Source organism: Alosa pseudoharengus, unplaced genomic scaffold (genome assembly GCF_046254945.1).
Source record: "Alosa pseudoharengus isolate Yale_2024_CS ecotype anadromous, Long Island Sound unplaced genomic scaffold, YU_APseudo_1.1 YU_APseudo_1.1_scf_11, whole genome shotgun sequence".
NCBI lineage: Eukaryota > Metazoa > Chordata > Actinopteri > Clupeiformes > Clupeidae > Alosa > Alosa pseudoharengus.
The window spans coordinates 26,298,537-26,317,573 of record NW_027468576.1 but is presented as its reverse complement, the minus strand read 5'-3'; the positions used below and the strand labels follow the sequence as shown (position 1 = coordinate 26,317,573).

At 43.3% G+C, this 19,037-nt stretch overlaps 1 protein-coding gene across 1 annotated transcript; it reads right to left on the bottom strand.

Annotated features, from left to right (window-relative positions):
• Positions 1 to 4,407: 4,407 nt before the first annotated feature.
• uhmk1 (U2AF homology motif (UHM) kinase 1) lies at positions 4,408 to 18,799 on the bottom strand. The gene is made up of 8 exons (XM_076278624.1): positions 17,911 to 18,799; positions 16,816 to 17,108; positions 16,340 to 16,531; positions 15,701 to 15,795; positions 15,453 to 15,529; positions 12,633 to 12,731; positions 10,998 to 11,086; positions 4,408 to 10,896 (listed from the first exon to the last, which is right to left on the bottom strand). The coding sequence occupies exons 1-8, from the start codon at positions 18,212 to 18,214 to the stop codon at positions 10,750 to 10,752; spliced, it is 1,296 nt and encodes a 431-aa protein (XP_076134739.1). The 5' UTR covers positions 18,215 to 18,799; the 3' UTR covers positions 4,408 to 10,749.
• Between the last annotated feature and the right edge of the window lie 238 nt (positions 18,800 to 19,037).

The window sequence follows — 19,037 nt, the reverse complement described above, 5'->3', positions numbered from 1 at the left end:
GGCTTTGCGTGCCCACACGTGTGTGTGTGTGATTGAAACATCGTGAACACATTCATAATTCAGGGTCTGGTTCTGCGGGACCAGCCCAGCATAATTGGGTTTCTCGCCGTCAGGCACCACCCAGAGATCCATGAATATGCGCCGAGCGGGCCAGGCTTTCCATTCCGCCACTCCAGCCTGTCTCCGTGGTTAACCACCACACCAGTGTGTGTGCTCAAGAAAAGCCCTCCGGGCCGCTCACGGAATATCTGGCGCAGCAGCAGCGGCAGCATCCATTACACACACACACACACACACACACACACACAGCTGAGACAGCGAAGACTGGATGGATGCATAGATGAAATTCAGCTAAAAGTGTTTCCACTATAGTGGAAAATCTGTGACTGGTCTGTGATTTGGAGGGGGAATAGTAGGTGTCGAAATCGGAAAAAAAGCTTGTCAGTACTGAATTCCACAGAATGATTGTATCTGTTGTGATGGGGAAATTATGTTCCTGTGATGTGTAGATAGGTTGGTATTGCATAGCATTGCAGAAATGTCACTGAGTTTAAGTTTACATTTAGTCCTTTAGTAGAAAATATACATTTCAAAAAATGTACTAAACACTGAGACACCTTCAGTGGGATTATGGTTTAAGAACCTTTCCAACTGCATTAGCCATGGAAAAGCTAGCATATGCCAACAAAGGGAAAATTCAGAGCTTTTACAAACTATGGGGTCAATTTACTGAATACCTCGAAAATCTTCTACTTAGAAGTCTACTGAGTAACTGATTCATGCTACAGTATTGTTTCAAGTAAAAAGCAGGTTTTTTTTCTTTTCTTTTCTTTTTCTTGACATGGACGTGTGTATGTGTATATATGTATGTACTTGTGCACATGCATATATGTAGATCCTGATAAGAGTTATGTGTATGGCAGGTTATGTATGTGAGGTTATGATGTGTACATTTTGAAAAATCCAATAAACATAATGTTAAAAAAAAATGTACTAAACGCTCAATTGTATGATTTAACCTCTGATTACTTTTGTAATGGTCATCATGTTGATAGCTGCTGAGACAGGACATGTGAGGACACAGTGAGTAATCTTATGGACATGTAGCACACAGTAGGTAACAGGCTGGGAAGGTGGTAGTCTATAAGTAAAGACATGAATAGCATCTTGAGAGGGAGAGGAAGGGACAGATATGCATCTCTGACTCATTTCATGGAGTGAAATATGATGCACTGATAGAGTGGAGAGGAATGGTATGGTTCATTACCTCTGCATGACGGTGCTCTGAGATTTATAAACATCCTACTTCTTGCTCAATATGGACAAAGTAGCTGTCCCACACAGACTGAACGAAAGGGGAACTTTTTCTGTCTCAACACCATTTCATTAGAATTCTAAAAGTGATGTTCCCTGACTTGGTGTTACAAGACTGGCCCAGGCAGACAGCCTTTTCTTATTGTCCATGTCTATAATCAACTGTACTGTTTCACCCAGATCCTCATCAGTTAGACTATGACCCGTTTCACTATGAGAACAGATGAGCTGGCAGGAGCAGGGAAATAAGCCATATTCTATGAGCCTGATCGATCAGATAGGGTGGGTGCGTAAGTGACCACAGGTGCCCAAATCCATTAAGGACCCCATAAGCTCATAAAATTTGCCCACAAGAAGACAAACCACGGGTTCAATAATAACCCTCACTCTGCCATATTTCAGTAGGGCACTGCCCTCGGAATGACTAACCTTAAAATAAGTTGTGTTATGTTGTATGCTAATGACTCATTTTAATGCTGGCTGGTCCTCGTTCTTTCGTAAGCCCTTTCTCTGAGGGCCTCTCTGACCGCGGCAGAGGGAGGTTGCGTGCTGCTCGGGGGGGTGGGGTGAGTGGGTGGGGGGTGTTGAGAGCCACTGATACTGTATGATTGTCCCCCGTGTATCCAAGCAAGCCCCAGCTCGATTTTCACCTGTAGTCTTATGTGGAGCACACTGGCAAAGAACATGCCATGCATTTAGACATGCCCCCTGCTCCCAAACAATACAGTTTCCACCCAAAACGATCCTGGCGTGCCGGAGTTTGTGTGTGGCTGTATGCATCTGAGAACCCGTTGCAGACACGGAGTGTGTTTGTGCAGTAGTTGACATCCTACATCTGTGCATGTGTGTGGGTGAAAGAGAGGGAGAGAAAGAGAGAAGAGATGAAAGAGGTGAGGAGTAAATGTGTAATACAGGCCTGATGTGTTGTGGTAAGTGCACAAGCGTACAGCAAACTGAGAGAAACCATATGGACTACTGAGGGCAGTCAGGGTTATCCTCAGGTAAATTAAGTCAATCTAGGGAATACCTGTATTCAAATTTGTCTGACCTTTTTTTTTTATTATTTAATATATGTGTGCATGAACAGGACTCAAATTCATGTGCAGAATTTATAATGGTGAAAAATATCTAATGTGGAGCGTCTGCACAATGCATTATTTGCTAAGCTGAAAGGAAATTAACCAGTACCGATCCACGCTGTGGGCACTTGTCTTGAATCTGAATTTTGCCTGCAGATTACTGACCACACTAGGGTCCACTGATCCTGCGCCACACATCTGCACTTGGCAGAGAGTTCTGAGCAGCTTCCCTCTGGCAATCAGTTCTGATATTGGCTGTCCACACACACACAGAGAGAGAGAGAGACAGAGAGAGAGAGAGAGAGAGAGAGAGAGAGAGAGAGAGAGAGAGAGAGAGAGAGAGAGAGAGAGAGAGAGAGAGAGAGAGAGAGAGAGAGAGAGAGAGAGAGAGAGAGAGAGAGAGAGAGAGAGAGAGAGAGAGAGAGAGAGAGAGAGTCAGCTGCATGTCTCTCTCTCTCTCTCTGAGTGAGAGTGTGTATGTGTGTGTCTGTGTGCAAGAGCCTCTAAAAGGCTGCTTTTGGAATGTGTGTTGAGAGCACGCTCCCCTCCCCCACTCCCCTCCAAATCAATCAGTCTGTCCCCCCTCCAGGGCACAGAGACAGCACTGCACTTGAGCTCGGCGGCCCTGGAATCCAAAGAGGACGAGCTCGCTGCCTGGTGTGGAGGTGTGTGGAGTCTGGAGTGTGAGACACATCCGGCATTCTCCTGTCACTGCATTCCAACATTACGGAATCCCAGCGCAGTGCTCCCGGATTAAGAGCAGACTTCCTCCCCTGTCTCACCTCGCGTGGGAGTGATCCCAGACAGGCCTGTGCAGTCTCATTCAGATAGACCCGGAAGTGGGGAGGGAGAGGGGAGGAGTGGAGTGTGAAAGAATGAGTACACAAATAGGGGAAAGTTGCCAGGTGTAGGGCTTGCAAAATCCCCATTTGTAATCCATAATTAGCACCTTTTTCTTCACGCTTGAGCGAGCCCTTTTAAGAATGCCCCCGACTCAATGAGCCCTGCTCCAGGATACGCCATCTCTTTTGTCTGGTACTCAGTGCCGACGACACATATTGCAGCCGTCTGTCTGTGCACACACACACACAGACACACAGGGCCTGTTGATTGCAGAAGGGGTCTTTTATATGGCAGGCAGTAAATTGGAGTGCCCATAAACTGGCACGGATGTGGAGGCACAGGGGGGAACACAGGAAGTCAGCGCTGCAGACAGGAGCTCGAGTGGAGGAATGGAGGGAACAAATGACGTGAGCTTCCCTACAGTAAACACAATGGCCCCAAATGCAGCACACTGAAGGTCTCTATATAACACACCACAGGGGACACGAGAGTTGCTGAAGTTGAAGTTGAAGCGGTTGGTCACCTGAATAATCATGTTTCACAGACGCAAGCTTTTACACAAATTACAAAGAGTATTTAAAATTCCTAAAAGAATTAGGTTGATATTTTCTAAAACTTAAGATCCAATCAGTTTTGACAGACAATCTTTTGACAATGAGGAACAAATAAAATGTTATTACTCTGTGTAAGGGTCATTCAGTATGTTTGAGTTATTTTTTGGTTTTACTAGCACCATTGCACACCATTTCTTAACTTAATTGGGACTGAGTGGTCTGGACAATTGTTCTCAGAACAGTAACATTAACATTATTTGGCCTGGCATGCCTAGAAAAACAGTGCAGCCTTGTCAAGGAAATCAAAGTATACAAGTGGAAAAAAGACATGTGCTACTGCTGCCCCCTACAGGTTAACAAAGTCACATACACAGAAAGATCAGTAATGCACTCACATTTTGGTATTTGAAAATAGACTATTGTGATCCAAAAACTTGATTTAACTTGATTTATGAAGGTCAGTCATGAGGAAAATTGGTTACACAATGTCTAAAATGTACACCACTTTTAACACATGACCCAAAGATACTTTTAACTTCACAAATGGCAAACATGTACACATTTAATACACAAGGTTATATTAAAGATGAATAAAGAAAGACTAAGAAACAGTCATGTAGACGTTGATATTTTATTGTGCAATATGTAACCAACACCACACTCATCCAAGCACTAACAAAAACAGCATTGTCTTATGTGTGTTTATGTGCCATAAGTACCCCCTACAGCCCACTCTTGAGATCACCTTTACATTCAAGTTTGCACATTCTATATTTCACCTTATTCATCATCATTTCAAATGTTTTGCCTATTTCACATAAGCATATTGTACTTAGTTAATTCCTGTCCACATTAAGACATACTACTGATTATTCTGGAAGGAGGCTTTCTGAAGACACTGAGTGTAATGCAGAATGAGTCATAATCAGACACTGGTCTTTTCGACTTGACTGAGCAAGAACAAAGATTCTGCGTCACACCCACCGCCTTCATGAGCATCTCCTGAGCATCTCTTGTAACCACCTTCCAATTCACTTTCATCTGTTGCTTTTCTCAAGCACATGAACCACAAATAAGCTAAGCTTCTAAGCACGTTTCATCCTTTTTTAAGTGCACTGTCTAAAACGGGGATCCGTTATTGTGCACAGGCAAGACAACGGGTAGAATCCTGATTGTCTTTGATATATGCAACAGGGGAGCATCACTTTCACTAAATCATCATATTTCAATCGTTCAGACCATATGTTTTTCACTGAGACGACTCTCACAGATACAGACACTTGTGAATACTGCACCTGGGTTCAGTATGATGATCTGTGCTGTCGGCTCAATGCAAAAAAAACAAACAAAAAAAAACCAGAAAGAGCGCAAGAGAGAGAGGGGAAGGTATCTGTCGGGACGAGATGGAGTGGCTTTCAGAGCAGGCGGCTCTGAAACCCCGCACAGGCCCCTGCTAATGTAAAACCCACGTCCATTACAGTCTGGCAGCCGGCCATCAGTGGCCACTCCACATGAAACGCACATCATCTAATCACTCGCAGGCACAAACCCTCGAACAGAGAACCCTCACCAGCCTGATTGCTACAGCCACAGCTACTTTCGCTCAGCAAACACAAGCAATCAAGTCCCCACTTTTCACACAAGCATTCCCACCACTACTGACATCCAAACCTCAATCAACCTCTTGATGAAAGAGGGGTAAACACACCATCAGACAGGGGAAACCTAATCCACTGTCTGTCTGACTGCTTCAACTTCCAAAACTCAGAAACAGCTCCAGGGGGCCCACAATAACAGGTGAGGGAAGGAACATCTACAGCCATTCTGGCTGAAATTATGACAGTGTCAAAGTGGAAGGGTATTCTAAGAACGGGTTAACTCCCAGCATTCCTCTCACTGTTAATCTGTGTGTATTCATTAAGGAGCTGCCCCGCGGTTCACATTACTCAGCATGTAAGTCCTTCCGCCGAGAGGAAGGTCTCTGCCAGCCATCTCATTTTCATACACATTATGTGCCTGAGTTTTATTTATGAGGATGGATTTTATATATATATATATATATTCCCCCAGATAGGACCCAGCTCACTGAAGTGTGCATGACAATGGGCTTCAGAGGCCACGTGTGATGAGATCCGCACGTATGAGAGTGGACTTGAGAATTGACCACCGAAGCCCGTAGAGAAGAGGGATGTCGGGCTCTAAGTCCTCCAGTTCCCAGGCACAGCTCTGGGCTCTTTGACACACTCCAGTCTCTGTTTATTTGCAGGCCTTCCAAAGGCAGCCAAGGCCTCGTTCTGATCCTAATCTCCTCCGGAAAGAATAATGTTTAGCTAATAAAGCGGACGGTCGCCATCGCCCTTTAAATCTCTCGCCAAGTCACTGCTATAACTTCCAACAACGGTGGCTTAACATGTGTACGTGCCTGTACATCACTGCACGCATTTCATAACTTGAAGATTCCCTGTAAGTGATGGTGTGCATATATGTGCATTCTGCAATATCAAAGAAACTCCTTGCAATAAAATGCACTTGGTGTCTCTTTCGTCTGAGCACTGACTGAAGCGTGAGAAATCTGCGGAGCGGCAGCATATTAGCATAGGCGGAGAGCCCACCACACCCAGCCCTTTTCCTGTGGGACAAGCGCGGGCTAGGCACCCGCTGATAATATTCAGGATGTCGGCAAACAACAGTGGCTATTTTTTTTAAGTCGCCACTTCAAAAGGCCCGCGTCCAAAGGTTACAGGCCTGCTTCACATCAAACAATAGCTCCAGGACCCACACTCACCCGTGGGCTTGCCATAAATAATACCATGACAGGTAACTGGGAAGGAAGGAATGCTGCACAGCGATCAGAGCCAACTGCCCCAGGGGCTGGATCCAAGGGGGTTAGCCAGGGCATCTTAGCTTGGGACACAAGCCAATTGAGATCTTGGCACTAAGTGAAGGCAGTGGGTTTATCATCAAGGAGATTCCACTGGGCAGTGCTGAAGAAACACAGCCCAGGAAGGGAGGGAGACAGATATACAGTATATATATATAGAGAGAGAGAGAGAGAGAGAGAGAGAGAGAGAGAGAGAGAGAGAGAGAGAGAGAGAGAGAGAGAGAGAGAGAGAGAGAGAGAGAGAGAGAGAGAGAGAAAGAGTTCAGAAGAAAAGAGTCCATCAATGCCAGCTAGCCCAGGGCCCCAAGCTGGGCTGAGATGGTCTGGGCTTCAGTGCTGTGTAAGACTAAAGAGCAGAGTTTTGTGCTTCTTCAACCTTGAGGAAATATGCGAATAGAGAGAGACATCCGAGATGCCTCAGGGCAAGGCAGAAAAATCAGACTGACATACGCAGTGGGGGTTCGGAAGAAATCTGAGGAGGAAATCAGATTCAAATGCTCTCTCTCCGGCTACCAGTGTACTGCCTCGGGAGTGCTGCGGGCACAGTGTGGCAGATCTATGTGGTGTTCATGACAGGCATACAAGTGTTTATTATTGCCCATTTTAAATAGCAGCTCACTGTTACAGTGGGTGTTTCTATATCAATTCACAGTTTGTTTTAATGGTATGTGCAGTTTAGTCTAGTGGACCATCTTTCACCCACTTCACAGGATTAGTTAACTCAAAGGAGGGACTTCTGTCCAATCTATCCAATGGACCTGTCCATGCCATGACATACAGGGGGCGCCCTTGTCCAGGCAAAGGTGTAGGTCACTGAATTTCTTGCTTGCAAAAAGATTCCATAGCCATCACACGAACACACCGTAAATGCCATGCCAACAAGTCACATGTCATTCAAGGAACCAAATATTATGCCTCTCTTTTCCCTCCCACTCACACACTCCATTCTAATTATATTTAGTGTGGATCCTCCTGCCATGGCTGATTGTCCACATAGCATAGTGGAGCAGTGCTGCAGAACTGGCTCTGCCTCAACGCACAGCATTGCAGAACACAGAAGAGCAGGTTTGGCAACTTTGGTGTGAACCGCCATTGCATTCCTTCCACCGAACACACTTTGCCCTGCCCTTGTAGTTCCTGGTTCACGCCAGGGGTTTTTGCATCGCTTGTTCCGGCTGAAAGTACACCGAACAAAGACGCGGGCCACCTTATGCAGCCTAGTTAATGATAATGCAGAAGGTGCACACCTCTTCGCCTTAATTCTAGCCTGCATTCAAAGTCTAGGTTCCCATTAAGGAAGTCAGTGCAGTAATAAAGAATGGATGTAAACAAAGCACAACTTAAATCCCTGATTGTTGTTCTGCGGCGACAGCTGTCAGTGTTAGTTTTTGTTGAGCACTTCAGTGATCTGAAAACAAAGACGGGGAACTAGAGTTCACCGTGAACTCCACGGTGAAATAATATACTATACTGCCGCATGAGATGCTTTGATGCTTCTGTTCCCCAAAGTTTCACAGGGATGATAAGGCAGGAAAATACAGGGGGGGATATAATAGTCTTCTTTGGGCTTCCAGGGGACTGTTCTCCAAAAAGACATATCAATATATTTGAGTAAACACTTCTTCTAATGATCAAGGAGTGACGCCCTTTTGAAACTACTACTTAGAAGAATAGAATACAACAAAACCTGTCAGTTCAGATGCATTCAGCAAAAGAATGTGGAAGCTTTGCTAAACAACATCTTCCGGTCTATCTTGTCTTATTCTGTTAATATAACTTTGTGAACTCTCCGGTCACACTTGCTATCAGAGGTAAAGACAACACTGCACATCTGAGATTCCCACACCTACATGGTTTGGCTATATAGCCTCATACAAGTATTAAAACACATTTCCATAAGCCTATATACTTAATGCAATGAAAATACTAACTTTTAATACTACACTAGACCCAGGTCAACCTTGCATTGCAACTCGCAACAGTGTGTTATATCAACCAGTGTGTCTATGTTGACTGGTAGTGTAGCTAAACTAGATGTTCATAAAGTACCCTGGGATTGAACCAAATATTCCACTGATGAACACAGCAACATTATAATAGTGTAGACCCTTACGCAACGAGCGCTAATCGGTTTGCTTATGAAGATGCGCTTTGATCAGTAGCTCTTCAAGCAAACAACAACACTCTCAGTCTGTTCTCCAATAATGCATAATTAGAAATCCGCTACCTTTGAATACGATGAGAACACACTGAACACCACAGACACACCAGAGCACACGCAGAAAAGGCCAAGGGCACTTCAGCTCCAGAGTGGCCACTACCGAGTCAGTGCAGAGCATAAGTAACTGAGAGAGAGACAGGCTAGATTATTCCCCTCCATATCCCCCAGCCCCATGGCTACACACTGTTTGTGCACAATCATCACAGGCCTAGTGTCACCACAAGGCATCAAAATCAACTAACAACCTATTTGATGTTCCAAGCATGTTTCTTCAATTCTGATAATGGCTACGTTTTGAGGCATACAGATGTTTAGACTGACCCGCAAGTCGAGTTGACATCTGTAAAACATGCACAAACACACACTCCAGTTCAACAAAGCTCTGTGTTCTCTGGTTCAATCAAGGCAAGCCTGCAGCCTGTGTGATGCAGCCTTAATGCTTTTCAGACTTTGAAAATAAACACAACACATGTCACTACCTAATAGCACTTCAATACACATGTGTATGCACAAAATTAACAACATCAACCCTGAAAATGTTTTAACACAACTGAAAGCAGTTAGTCATCAGAAACAACAACTAAGGTATCTGGCCAAAGAAAACATGTTCTGGCCTTTACCTAAATGCAAAACGCTGCCAAGCCCTTTGTTTTCGTCTGTGTACGCCTGATATAGTGTACCTCAAACTAGTGATTTTTTTTGTTTATTTTTTTAACTATTCACATCATTACTGATAATTTGATTTAGGAAAGGAAAAAAAAACACTCATTGCTGCATACAGGCAAATGAGAGAATTATCCAGAATCATAGAACACTGAGGTAACATTTCACAGTCATCTCAAAAAGCTGAGCAAGAATGAAATGATAGATGGGAAACAAATTGAATACTCCCTCTTTTCAAGAAAGGAATATATTGGGTTCAACAGATAGAGTACAAAAGAACAAAATTATGTACCATAAAGTAACAATGATGCCATAGTTTGTGTAACAGAAAGCATTTAGGGGAAAATAATATTACTGAATTTGGTCAGTTTTGAAATGGTACCTTTGGAATCATTTTTTGTCTTTCAAAATGATGGGAATTATTTGGTAACATAATATTTCCTGTTTGGATTTCTAGACGTATCTGTTGTGGCTTTTTATATATGAAACTCCCTCATGACCTGCCACACTTTTCCTGAACGATTCAGCCTAACATGACAAATAGTTATTTCCTCCAGACTCCAGGCTGTGATTATCAGTGTTTGTGCTCTTGGTACTGAATACAATAACATTGGCAATCTTGTCCATTGTGGCCTACATGTAAGTTTGATCGCCACACAGACAAAGGCCACTGGCAAAACACAGTGCAAAGCAGGCCTATGCTTCACTTAGACCAGCCTAAACACAGGGCCAGTAAGTGACGCATGGCATACTTAAACCTACATATTTCTGGGCCATCCAGTGTGAAGACGAGATTTTTAGTGGTTTTAAACCAAAAATTATCTAAGCAAGCTCTCTCAACCAGTATGCATAGTCTATACACCCACAACAAGATAATGTAGGCCTTTTTCCTATTCTCTCTACACACAAATGTAGGTTAATATTATTTGTAAGCACTTCCTGCTCATGGTATGTTTAGTAAAACCATGACGTATAAACCACACTATGTTAACAATGAGTATGCACATTTGTGAACCACGAATATAATTATAAGCCACTGTTGTTTCACTTCACATTGTTGGACAGCGCCGGTTTGGACACTCCCCAGTGTAATCAGCATTTAAGGAGTGTTATGGATTTGGCTGTACTAGTACATCTGGGCTATGACATTATGATTATTCTGGGGAGAGACCTGGCGTGATGGTGTCGGTGACCTTATTGGACGGTCTGGTACAGATAGCCTCTCTTGTAGGCACTCAGAGGGTAGAAAGTGGCCACCACAAACTTTCCGTCGAACGTCCTGCCCGTCAGCAGCCTCTGGGCCTCTTTGGAGTCTCCAGCATTTGCATACTCGACAAACACCTGAATAACAAAACAAAAAAACAAGCACGATTTCACACTATTTACAATTCAGATGAAAACCTGAAGTTTCTGGAATGACTTCAAAAGAGGCTATGCCTTACCTGGCCTTTGCCTGGGTTTTCTTTTGGAATTAACAGTGAGACGACAGACCCATACTTCTGGCATTCCTCTTTCATGTCCTCTATAATGTCTGATAAAAGCAAATGTGTGAACGTATTTCAGTGACACTTTACATACAAAAGACTGACATACAGAAATTCTGAATTTTTAAATAAAAAGAAGCTTCTTTGAAGCCCATTTTTATGATAATAAAACGCAACATGAGTAACACTGACTTGATGCATACGCCACCCTCCCAAAACATTAAAGTCATGTATCTTTGAGGTTTGAAAATAGACAGTTACCCTATTTCCATCAGAGGGTTTCCAAAGGCAAGTATTTTGTTTCAAAAGGCTCAAATGGAAACCTTGAAATGTTGTTGTTTATGTCTTTTTTTATTTAATATACATCTATTTAAGAATAAAAAACTTGGCTCCTAGAAATTGTCATTGACCATTCTGAAACATGTATATCTCCAATACAGGAAATGTGTTGGAGTGGACATCTGACACAAATTAAGTTTTTCAGCAAAGTAAAATACTTGTTTGTAGGGTTTATTGTTGTTCTTTGTGTAAAGATCATCTAAATCAAGCTAATCATAGATGCAGTGATTGTGCAGGAAGTTGCGTTTGTTTATGTTCATATTTAAATTTATTAGCAGATGCTTTTTTCCAAAACAACCTACAGTATACTTTAACCAAGCATGAAACGAAGCACACCAGAGAGGTCACTCACCCCTCCCTTCAGTATTCCCAGAGAAACTCCACACAGGGTTTCATATTTGTTTGGAGGACAGGGTATTCCCACTTTGATTTTTTCCAGTTTTTAGAGCCTGGGGTGCCTACAGAGTTTTTTTTTTTTTACACTGTACTCACAGATAGGGCAGCTAGTGGGTTGTAAGGAGATGATTACTGAGTGTGCCAAAAAAATGCTACATGCTTGTATGATCGCTGAATGCGCATTGTTGGAATATTTATGTTGTGTGTGTACAAAGACTATTTGACCGAAAACATTAGTGGTTATTCCTATTTATACTATTAGTTATTAGGATGTTGAGAGACAGTAGACACTGAGAAAAGCCATGTGGCTTAAACATTTGTTGTAACTTCTGTTGCACAAATGAAAATAAAATAAATTCAGCAAAACAAGACCTTGGAATGCAAAAACCCTTGTATACAGTAATTCTTTTGGTAGGCTTAGGCCAAGTTTGATGCATATCTGGGTATTTCCTCTGCTAAATAGGACCAACCAGTTCAGCTATCTTCATAAATGTATGTTTGATATTTGGCCTATAATTCCAATACATGCTATTTCCGATCGAATTATGAATTCCATTCTAATTATGCTGTAATATCTCTCATCGCATTTGAAATATATTACATAATGTCCAGATGTGGTAAATGTGGTAAAGTTTTGCAAATACGCCATGTTGAACTGGTGTAGCAAAGTCTGAAAAATGTGTGACACGTGTGACATTTTTACACTTTTTCCCCCAATTGTATAGGTGCTTCTAATTCTAGTCATTAATAAAAATACAACAATTCTGAGGTACACACAGACCTCAAATGTGTGTAATCTCAAGTGTTTACCGTGATTGTTACCCTTTGAAATTACTCAGAAGGAAAATACGCCCTCACCTTCATACTCGTCCTCGTTGTACAGGTGACTGTCATCAATCACATTGAGAAGCCTCAGGACAGGAGTGGGCAGCAGAACCAAATCCTCTATGTGAGGAGCTGCAGGGAGAGCACATGGGCATTAACTAACTCATCTGCCCCAAAGTATGCAAAATTCAATATTTTGACCCCTATCTTGGCGATCTAAAACGCATGGTCACTGGCAAATAGCTTAGGGGTTTGTCCAGTCCACATTAGGGATGGTTTTGTTATCAAGCGTTATCAAACGTCAGGCACGTGGCGTAAAAAGGCGGTTCTTATGGTTCAGCCGTGGCCTTACTGGTTAGCGCTTCGGAGTGCAACACTCACCTCCATCATCACAGGCTATCGTACCCCCATCATCACTGGATATTGCACCCCTCCCCCACATGGCGATCACGAACAATGACGTGACAACGACCTCAGTCAACAGTCATCAGATCCCATCACACAGATCCCAGATGCACCCCTCCCCCTCCCCTCCCCTTACACCCCCCATCATCACAACAGTCATCACAACAAGTGAAAGCTCAACTAAAGAAACTGCACACCAATAAGGCAGCGGGGCCTGACTGTGTCCAAGGCTACTCAAGGCCTGTGCTTCAATTTGAGTCTACGCCTTGGACAAGTTCCAACACTGTGGAAGACATCATGTCTCACACCCTAGTGAGCTTAATGACTACAGACCTGTCGCTCTTTCATCATATGTGATGAAGACAATGGAGCGACTGGTCTTAGGTATGCTCAGACCCCAGGTACGCCATGCACTAGACCTGTTACAGTTTGCATACCAGGAGAAAGTGGGTGTGGACGATGCCATCACTTATCTTCTACACAGGACACATTCTCACCTAGACAAGGGGAAAAGTGCTGTGAGAATCATGTTCTTTGACCCCTCAGACTGGGAGACAAGCTCTTGTGTGGACGCTCACCTGGTAACCTGGATTACAGATTAGCTGACCGAGCGACCACAGTTCGTCAGACTGAAGATCTGTCTCTCTGACACTGTGATCAGCAGCACCGGAGCGCCACAGGGAACTGTGCTCTGTTTACCCTGTACACATCTGACTTCTGCTACCGAGTCATGGCACATGACGCTACTGCAATTGTGGGGTGTATCAGAAACGAGCAGGAGGAGGAGTACAGGAGCCTGGTGGAGGACTTTGTGCAATGGTGCAAACTCAATCATCTTCAACTCAACACTTCAAAGACCAAGGAGATGGTGGTGGATTTCCGCAGGTCTAAGCGCACTCTGCTACCAGTCCCCATTGATGGGGTCAATGTGGAGGTGGTAAGCACCTACAAGTATCTGGGTCTCCACCTGGACAATAAACTGGACTGGTCAGCCAACAATGACGCACTCTACAAGAAAGAGCAGAGCAGGCTGTACTTCCTGAGGAGGCTGCGGTCCTTCAATGTGTGCAGCAAGCTCCTCAGGATGTTCTACCAGTCTGTTGTTGCCAGCGTCCTCTTCTATGCAGTGGTATGGGAAGGAAGCACAAAGAAGAAAGATGCGAGGCGAATTGACAGGCTGGTAAGGAAAGCTGGCTCTGTAGTGGGAGCTGAACTGGAGTGCATCACTTAAATATCTGACAAAAGGACCCTGAACAAACTGATCAACATCTTGGACAATGAGTGTCACCCACTCCACAGCACTATTGTTAAGCAGAAAAGCCTGATCAGCTGGAGACTTCGCACTGCATTGCAGTCAGACTGAGGAAGTCATTTGTCCCCAGGGCCATTGAACTGTTCAATGCTTCACTTAAGGGAAGAGGAGAGATAGACTTCTCTGCATAGTCTGTCTGCCTCTTCACCCCCTCCATGTTTGGATACTGTCTGTCCACTAGCCACTTTTTACCACTGTCTTTCTGCCTCACTGTTTGCGTGCTATATTAGCACATATGCATAACACCTCCCTCCATGCCACAGCCGAACTGTGGCCACACTTATACCTTTTCTTAATATAGTTATATATATATAGATATATAGACTTTATTCTTGCACTGCTGCACTGTTGGACTTACTCATCTCATTTGCACTATCACCATGACACTCACTCACACAGAGCACCTTACCTTATGCACAGAGAATCACAGGCTCAGTCCCTGCCTCAGTCATTGCAAGCGCCTCTTGATTGATTAATCACCCACTATGTGGATACTGTTTTTAGAATTGATTTAGATTAAGTGTTAGTTAGTATAATTTGTATTTTACTATATTTAGTATATTCTTTATCTTCTACTGTCCTTATTGCTTAGTTGTGTTTTTTATATTATATACTTTTAATTACTTTTTCTGCTGTGTGTGTGTGTGTGTTGTCTGTATGCTACTGAGACCTTGAATTTCCCCTGGGGATCAATAAAGTATCTATCTACCTATCTACCTATCTATCTGAAAGGCCCTTGAACAAGGCACCTAACCCCTCACTGCTCCCCGAGCGCCGCTGTTGTTGCAGGCAGCTCACTGCGCCAGGATTAGTATGTGCTTCACCTCACTATGTTCACTGTGTGCTGAGTGTGTTTCACTAATTCACAGATTGGGATAAATGCAGAGACCAAATTTCCCTCACGGGATCAAAAGAGTATATATACTTATATACTATACTATACTAATCAGTCATGGGTGTGTTTTGGGCACAACATCCTTTAACCAACGAAAATGACATCTGTTATTCCCTTTAACAGCATGCAGCGCAAATTCAAATGGGAAAAACAGATAATTTAAAACAGCTAGAAAAGTTATGTACAAGTCTTACACATGTAGCATGCATATACACTAGAGCATGTACTGTTTCATACAAACCAAAGGGAATGCTGAAGAAGGGGCTGGTGAGGGCAGCCTCAGCTGTGCTTCGGAGTTTTGGGTCAGTGTGGAGCATGCTGGGAAAGACCAGGTGAAACATCATGATTTAGAAAAAAATACAAGAGCTGTATCTGTCTCCAAAATACATGCACAAGAAAATGTCAACATGTCAAATCTTGAGAACACAATACTATACATATAATATATTATCACATAAAGCATCTCATGTTTCCACTTTGATAACATACCTCTTAATAAGATCTCTGAGATGATATACTGGGATGGCAGGGTAGACCGTACTATTACTGGTGAAGATATGATCGACTATTGCAGCGTTGTTATCCTAAAAAGACAACAGATAATTTGACTCATAAGTGAACTATAAAATTAGAATCAATGAATGTTGAACTTATCTGAACCAGCAAGATATAACTTATAACCATACATGCTGGTGCAGCCCTCCTTGTATAACTCACTGGGTGTGTCTTGAGACCAAACTCTTAAGCTTAATCCTTAGACCAATCCTTGAGACCAAACTCTTAAGCTTAATCCTTAGACCAATCCTTGAGACCAAACTCTTAAACTCAATCCTTAGACCAATCCTTGAGACCAAACTCTTAAGCTCAATCCTTTTAAGCACACTATGTTGATATTTGATTTAGTTTATATAGTATATTTAGTATTTTAGTATCATGTTTATCTTCTACTGTCTCTATTGTACAGTGGAGTTTTTTTTATATGTATATTACTTTTTCTGCTGTAAGTGCATGTTGTGTGTGATATCTGTAAGCTACTGAAACTGAATTTCCCCTTGGGGATCAATAAAGTATCTATCTATCCATCTATCTAACTCAAAATCGATGGCTGTCGCCAGTCCTCCTACTGACCTTCCATTCCTGAGATCGGACCGTCTCCTTCAGCTTGATGCCAGAGTACAGCTCCAGGAGGATGATCCCCAGGCTCCACAGGTCGATGGCGGCCGTGCACCCACTGTCACCCTCCAGCCCGGCCTGGGCCAGAGAGTTCTGCTGCTCCGCCTCAGGGGCCCGGTAACCATCCGTCTGGACGTACTTCACATCCTGTGTGGTGAGTACAGAGAGCAGTGTAAGATAAAAGCTGGAAGACTGATAAGAAGTTCCAAATCAGTTATTGTAATTAATTTCCCAGCAGAATACAAACTCATTCATCATCTTGGGGAAAAGGAGTAAAGCACCATATTGAGCTAATCAGGGCCAAATGTGCAGTAAAGGGAAATATGTAAAAACCTCCAGTAAAATACCATTTTAAAAACATCTTAACACATTTGGCATTAGGCACTTGAGCATCATCAAACCGGCATTAAAACCCACACACTTAAGCTCACCTGATGTCCCTCTTTGTAGCTGAGCCCAAAGTCGATGAGCTTGAAGCACTCATCCTCGGCACTCCAGAGCACGTTGCGGGGCTTGAGATCGGCATGCACATAGCCCTCGCGGTGCAGGAACGCCAGGGCCTCGAGCATGTTGCGGGCGCAGTGCTGGATGAGCCACATGGAGTGACCCTGGTTGGAGGCACGCAGTAGCAGCTCAGACACGCTCACGTCCAGCAGCTCCAGCAGCAGGCAGCGTGTGGGCACGCCCACCGCGCTGTGATTGGTGAACACCCCATACAGGGTCACTGTAGAGGAGAAACCGTTGGTTTAAATTGTTTAAATTGTGCAAATATCAACAGGTATAAACACTTAAGAGAATAAGATATAATATAATGAGCTGAGCTCAATTGACCACACCTTTAAAGTGTTTTAAAAGGGCTTGTAGCACTGTCATCTATGCATGCAAAACATGTATGAAATTGAAAAGTTGAATGTGAAAAGTTATGGCAATGCAAGGGAAACCCCTGTATATAATGAAATAATGGTTCAATCAATTCATGCATTTCTACTTGATTTATTTCCTCAGATATTGACCCTGTTCTACCTAAAATTCCCTTGGGATAAATAAAGTATCTATCTATCAATGTCTCTATTGCCCTATCTATCTAACCATCTATCTATCTATCCATCTATCTATCTATCATGGAAAACACATAATCTCTGCACCAAAGGACCTGGTTAACCTATTCATGGGTCCTAGCGAAATCCAGTGTAGATGGACGTGTCCCTATTCGAGACACATGTACAAACTAAATGTATTGCATGCCCAGTATGTGCTGAGTCAAACATACTGGCTCTTGACTGTCTCAAGACGTGATCACTACAGTTATGCTCCCGTCATAGGGCGTAACTGGTTGATATAGTATTTCAGTGTGTAGGCCTACTCTGTACTTCCAATTTGATCAGCGATTTTGCTTGAACGTATAGATACTGCAACGTTGACCAAGAATCCAAGTGTATTAGCATGATCCATAGTTATAGACACTATGGTTATGTGTTAGCATATCACGTCATCGCAATTACCATTATGGCAAAGGCATATCGTACCTATATTCTTATGTCCCTGAATGTCTTCAAGCACGGATCTTTCTTTGTGGTACCCGTAATCCCCACCCTGTGCGTCCGCCTGGAACTCCTTGACAGCAGCTGTGCTCGATCGACCAGAGCTCACGCGGTAAACAGAGGCTGACACACCCTGACCTAGCAGAGCCTGCACATTCCACATCTCTCCAAATATTTCGAACAACACCGGCGTCATGGTCTGCTCCACCGCTGCCGGTGAAGGTGCCATTATTGCTGCCGTACCGACATCCGAGGACTGTTTCCCACTCGACTCAGAACTGCAAGCCATGAGGTCAAATACCTTTGCCTGGTAGCAAGATATATAAACTGCCTAGACGAGACGAGTACACCTGCTTGCTAGCTAATGTCACCACTAATACTATCCAGTTAACGAGCGACGTAAAGTTTTTTACACACTGGAGTTCCTTTCAGCAGCTTCTGATATTTCTGACATCCGATGCCAAATAACCATTGATAGCGCCATGGTTACCCTTCTGTTATACCTGCCTAACCTCACAACTACAAACAAGATAGTTTAAAAACACTTTGCGCTTGGCTACACAATCTTGCTACGTAAATCAGCTCTGTTAGCCTGTTCGCCGGCTAAATTTAGTAATTTAGATTGAGGAATTCCACCTCAAGATATAAAGCATATTGGAGCTTAATGCGGTATGTTCCGCCCCCGACCGATCACAGATCTTTAACGATGACAGTGCGCTTTCTGCCATTGTGTTTTCTTGTACATAATACTTTTTAAAAAACTACTCGATTAGAGATCGAGTGCATTTAGCATTTGTTTAGCCCACCATTTTACCGGAAGTAACGCATCAAAATAGCGTGAACTAATAACTACTTCCGGGTCCTGCTCGAGTTTCTTTTACTGTCTATGGTTATTTCCCCAATAAATTATAATACGCATCAGAGAATGTATAATAAGGGTAGACGGGCTCTGGACGCATGCAGTGAGACAGTTGTGTCATGTCAAACGCTGTCATTTATGAGAGCATTTTAGAAGGTTGTGTGTGTCTGTCAGGCTGAAGGAGCGCGAAGGGGGGGGGGGGGCCATGTATGTGCTGCAAATTAGTTGATTTTACTAAACGATTATCAGGTCG

Bases quoted from the DNA above. Each gene is read 5' to 3' on its own strand.
- uhmk1 (XM_076278624.1), bottom strand. From the start codon at position 18,214: ATGGCTTGCAGTTCTGAGTCGAGTGGGAAACAGTCCTCGGATGTCGGT. The intron at 16,532-16,815 runs GTGAGCTTAAGT...CTCACCACACAG, and splicing joins GCTACAAAGAGGGACATCAG to GATGTGAAGTACGTCCAGAC. The intron at 15,796-16,339 runs GTCAGTAGGAGG...TTGTCTTTTTAG, and splicing joins TCCGATCTCAGGAATGGAAG to GATAACAACGCTGCAATAGT.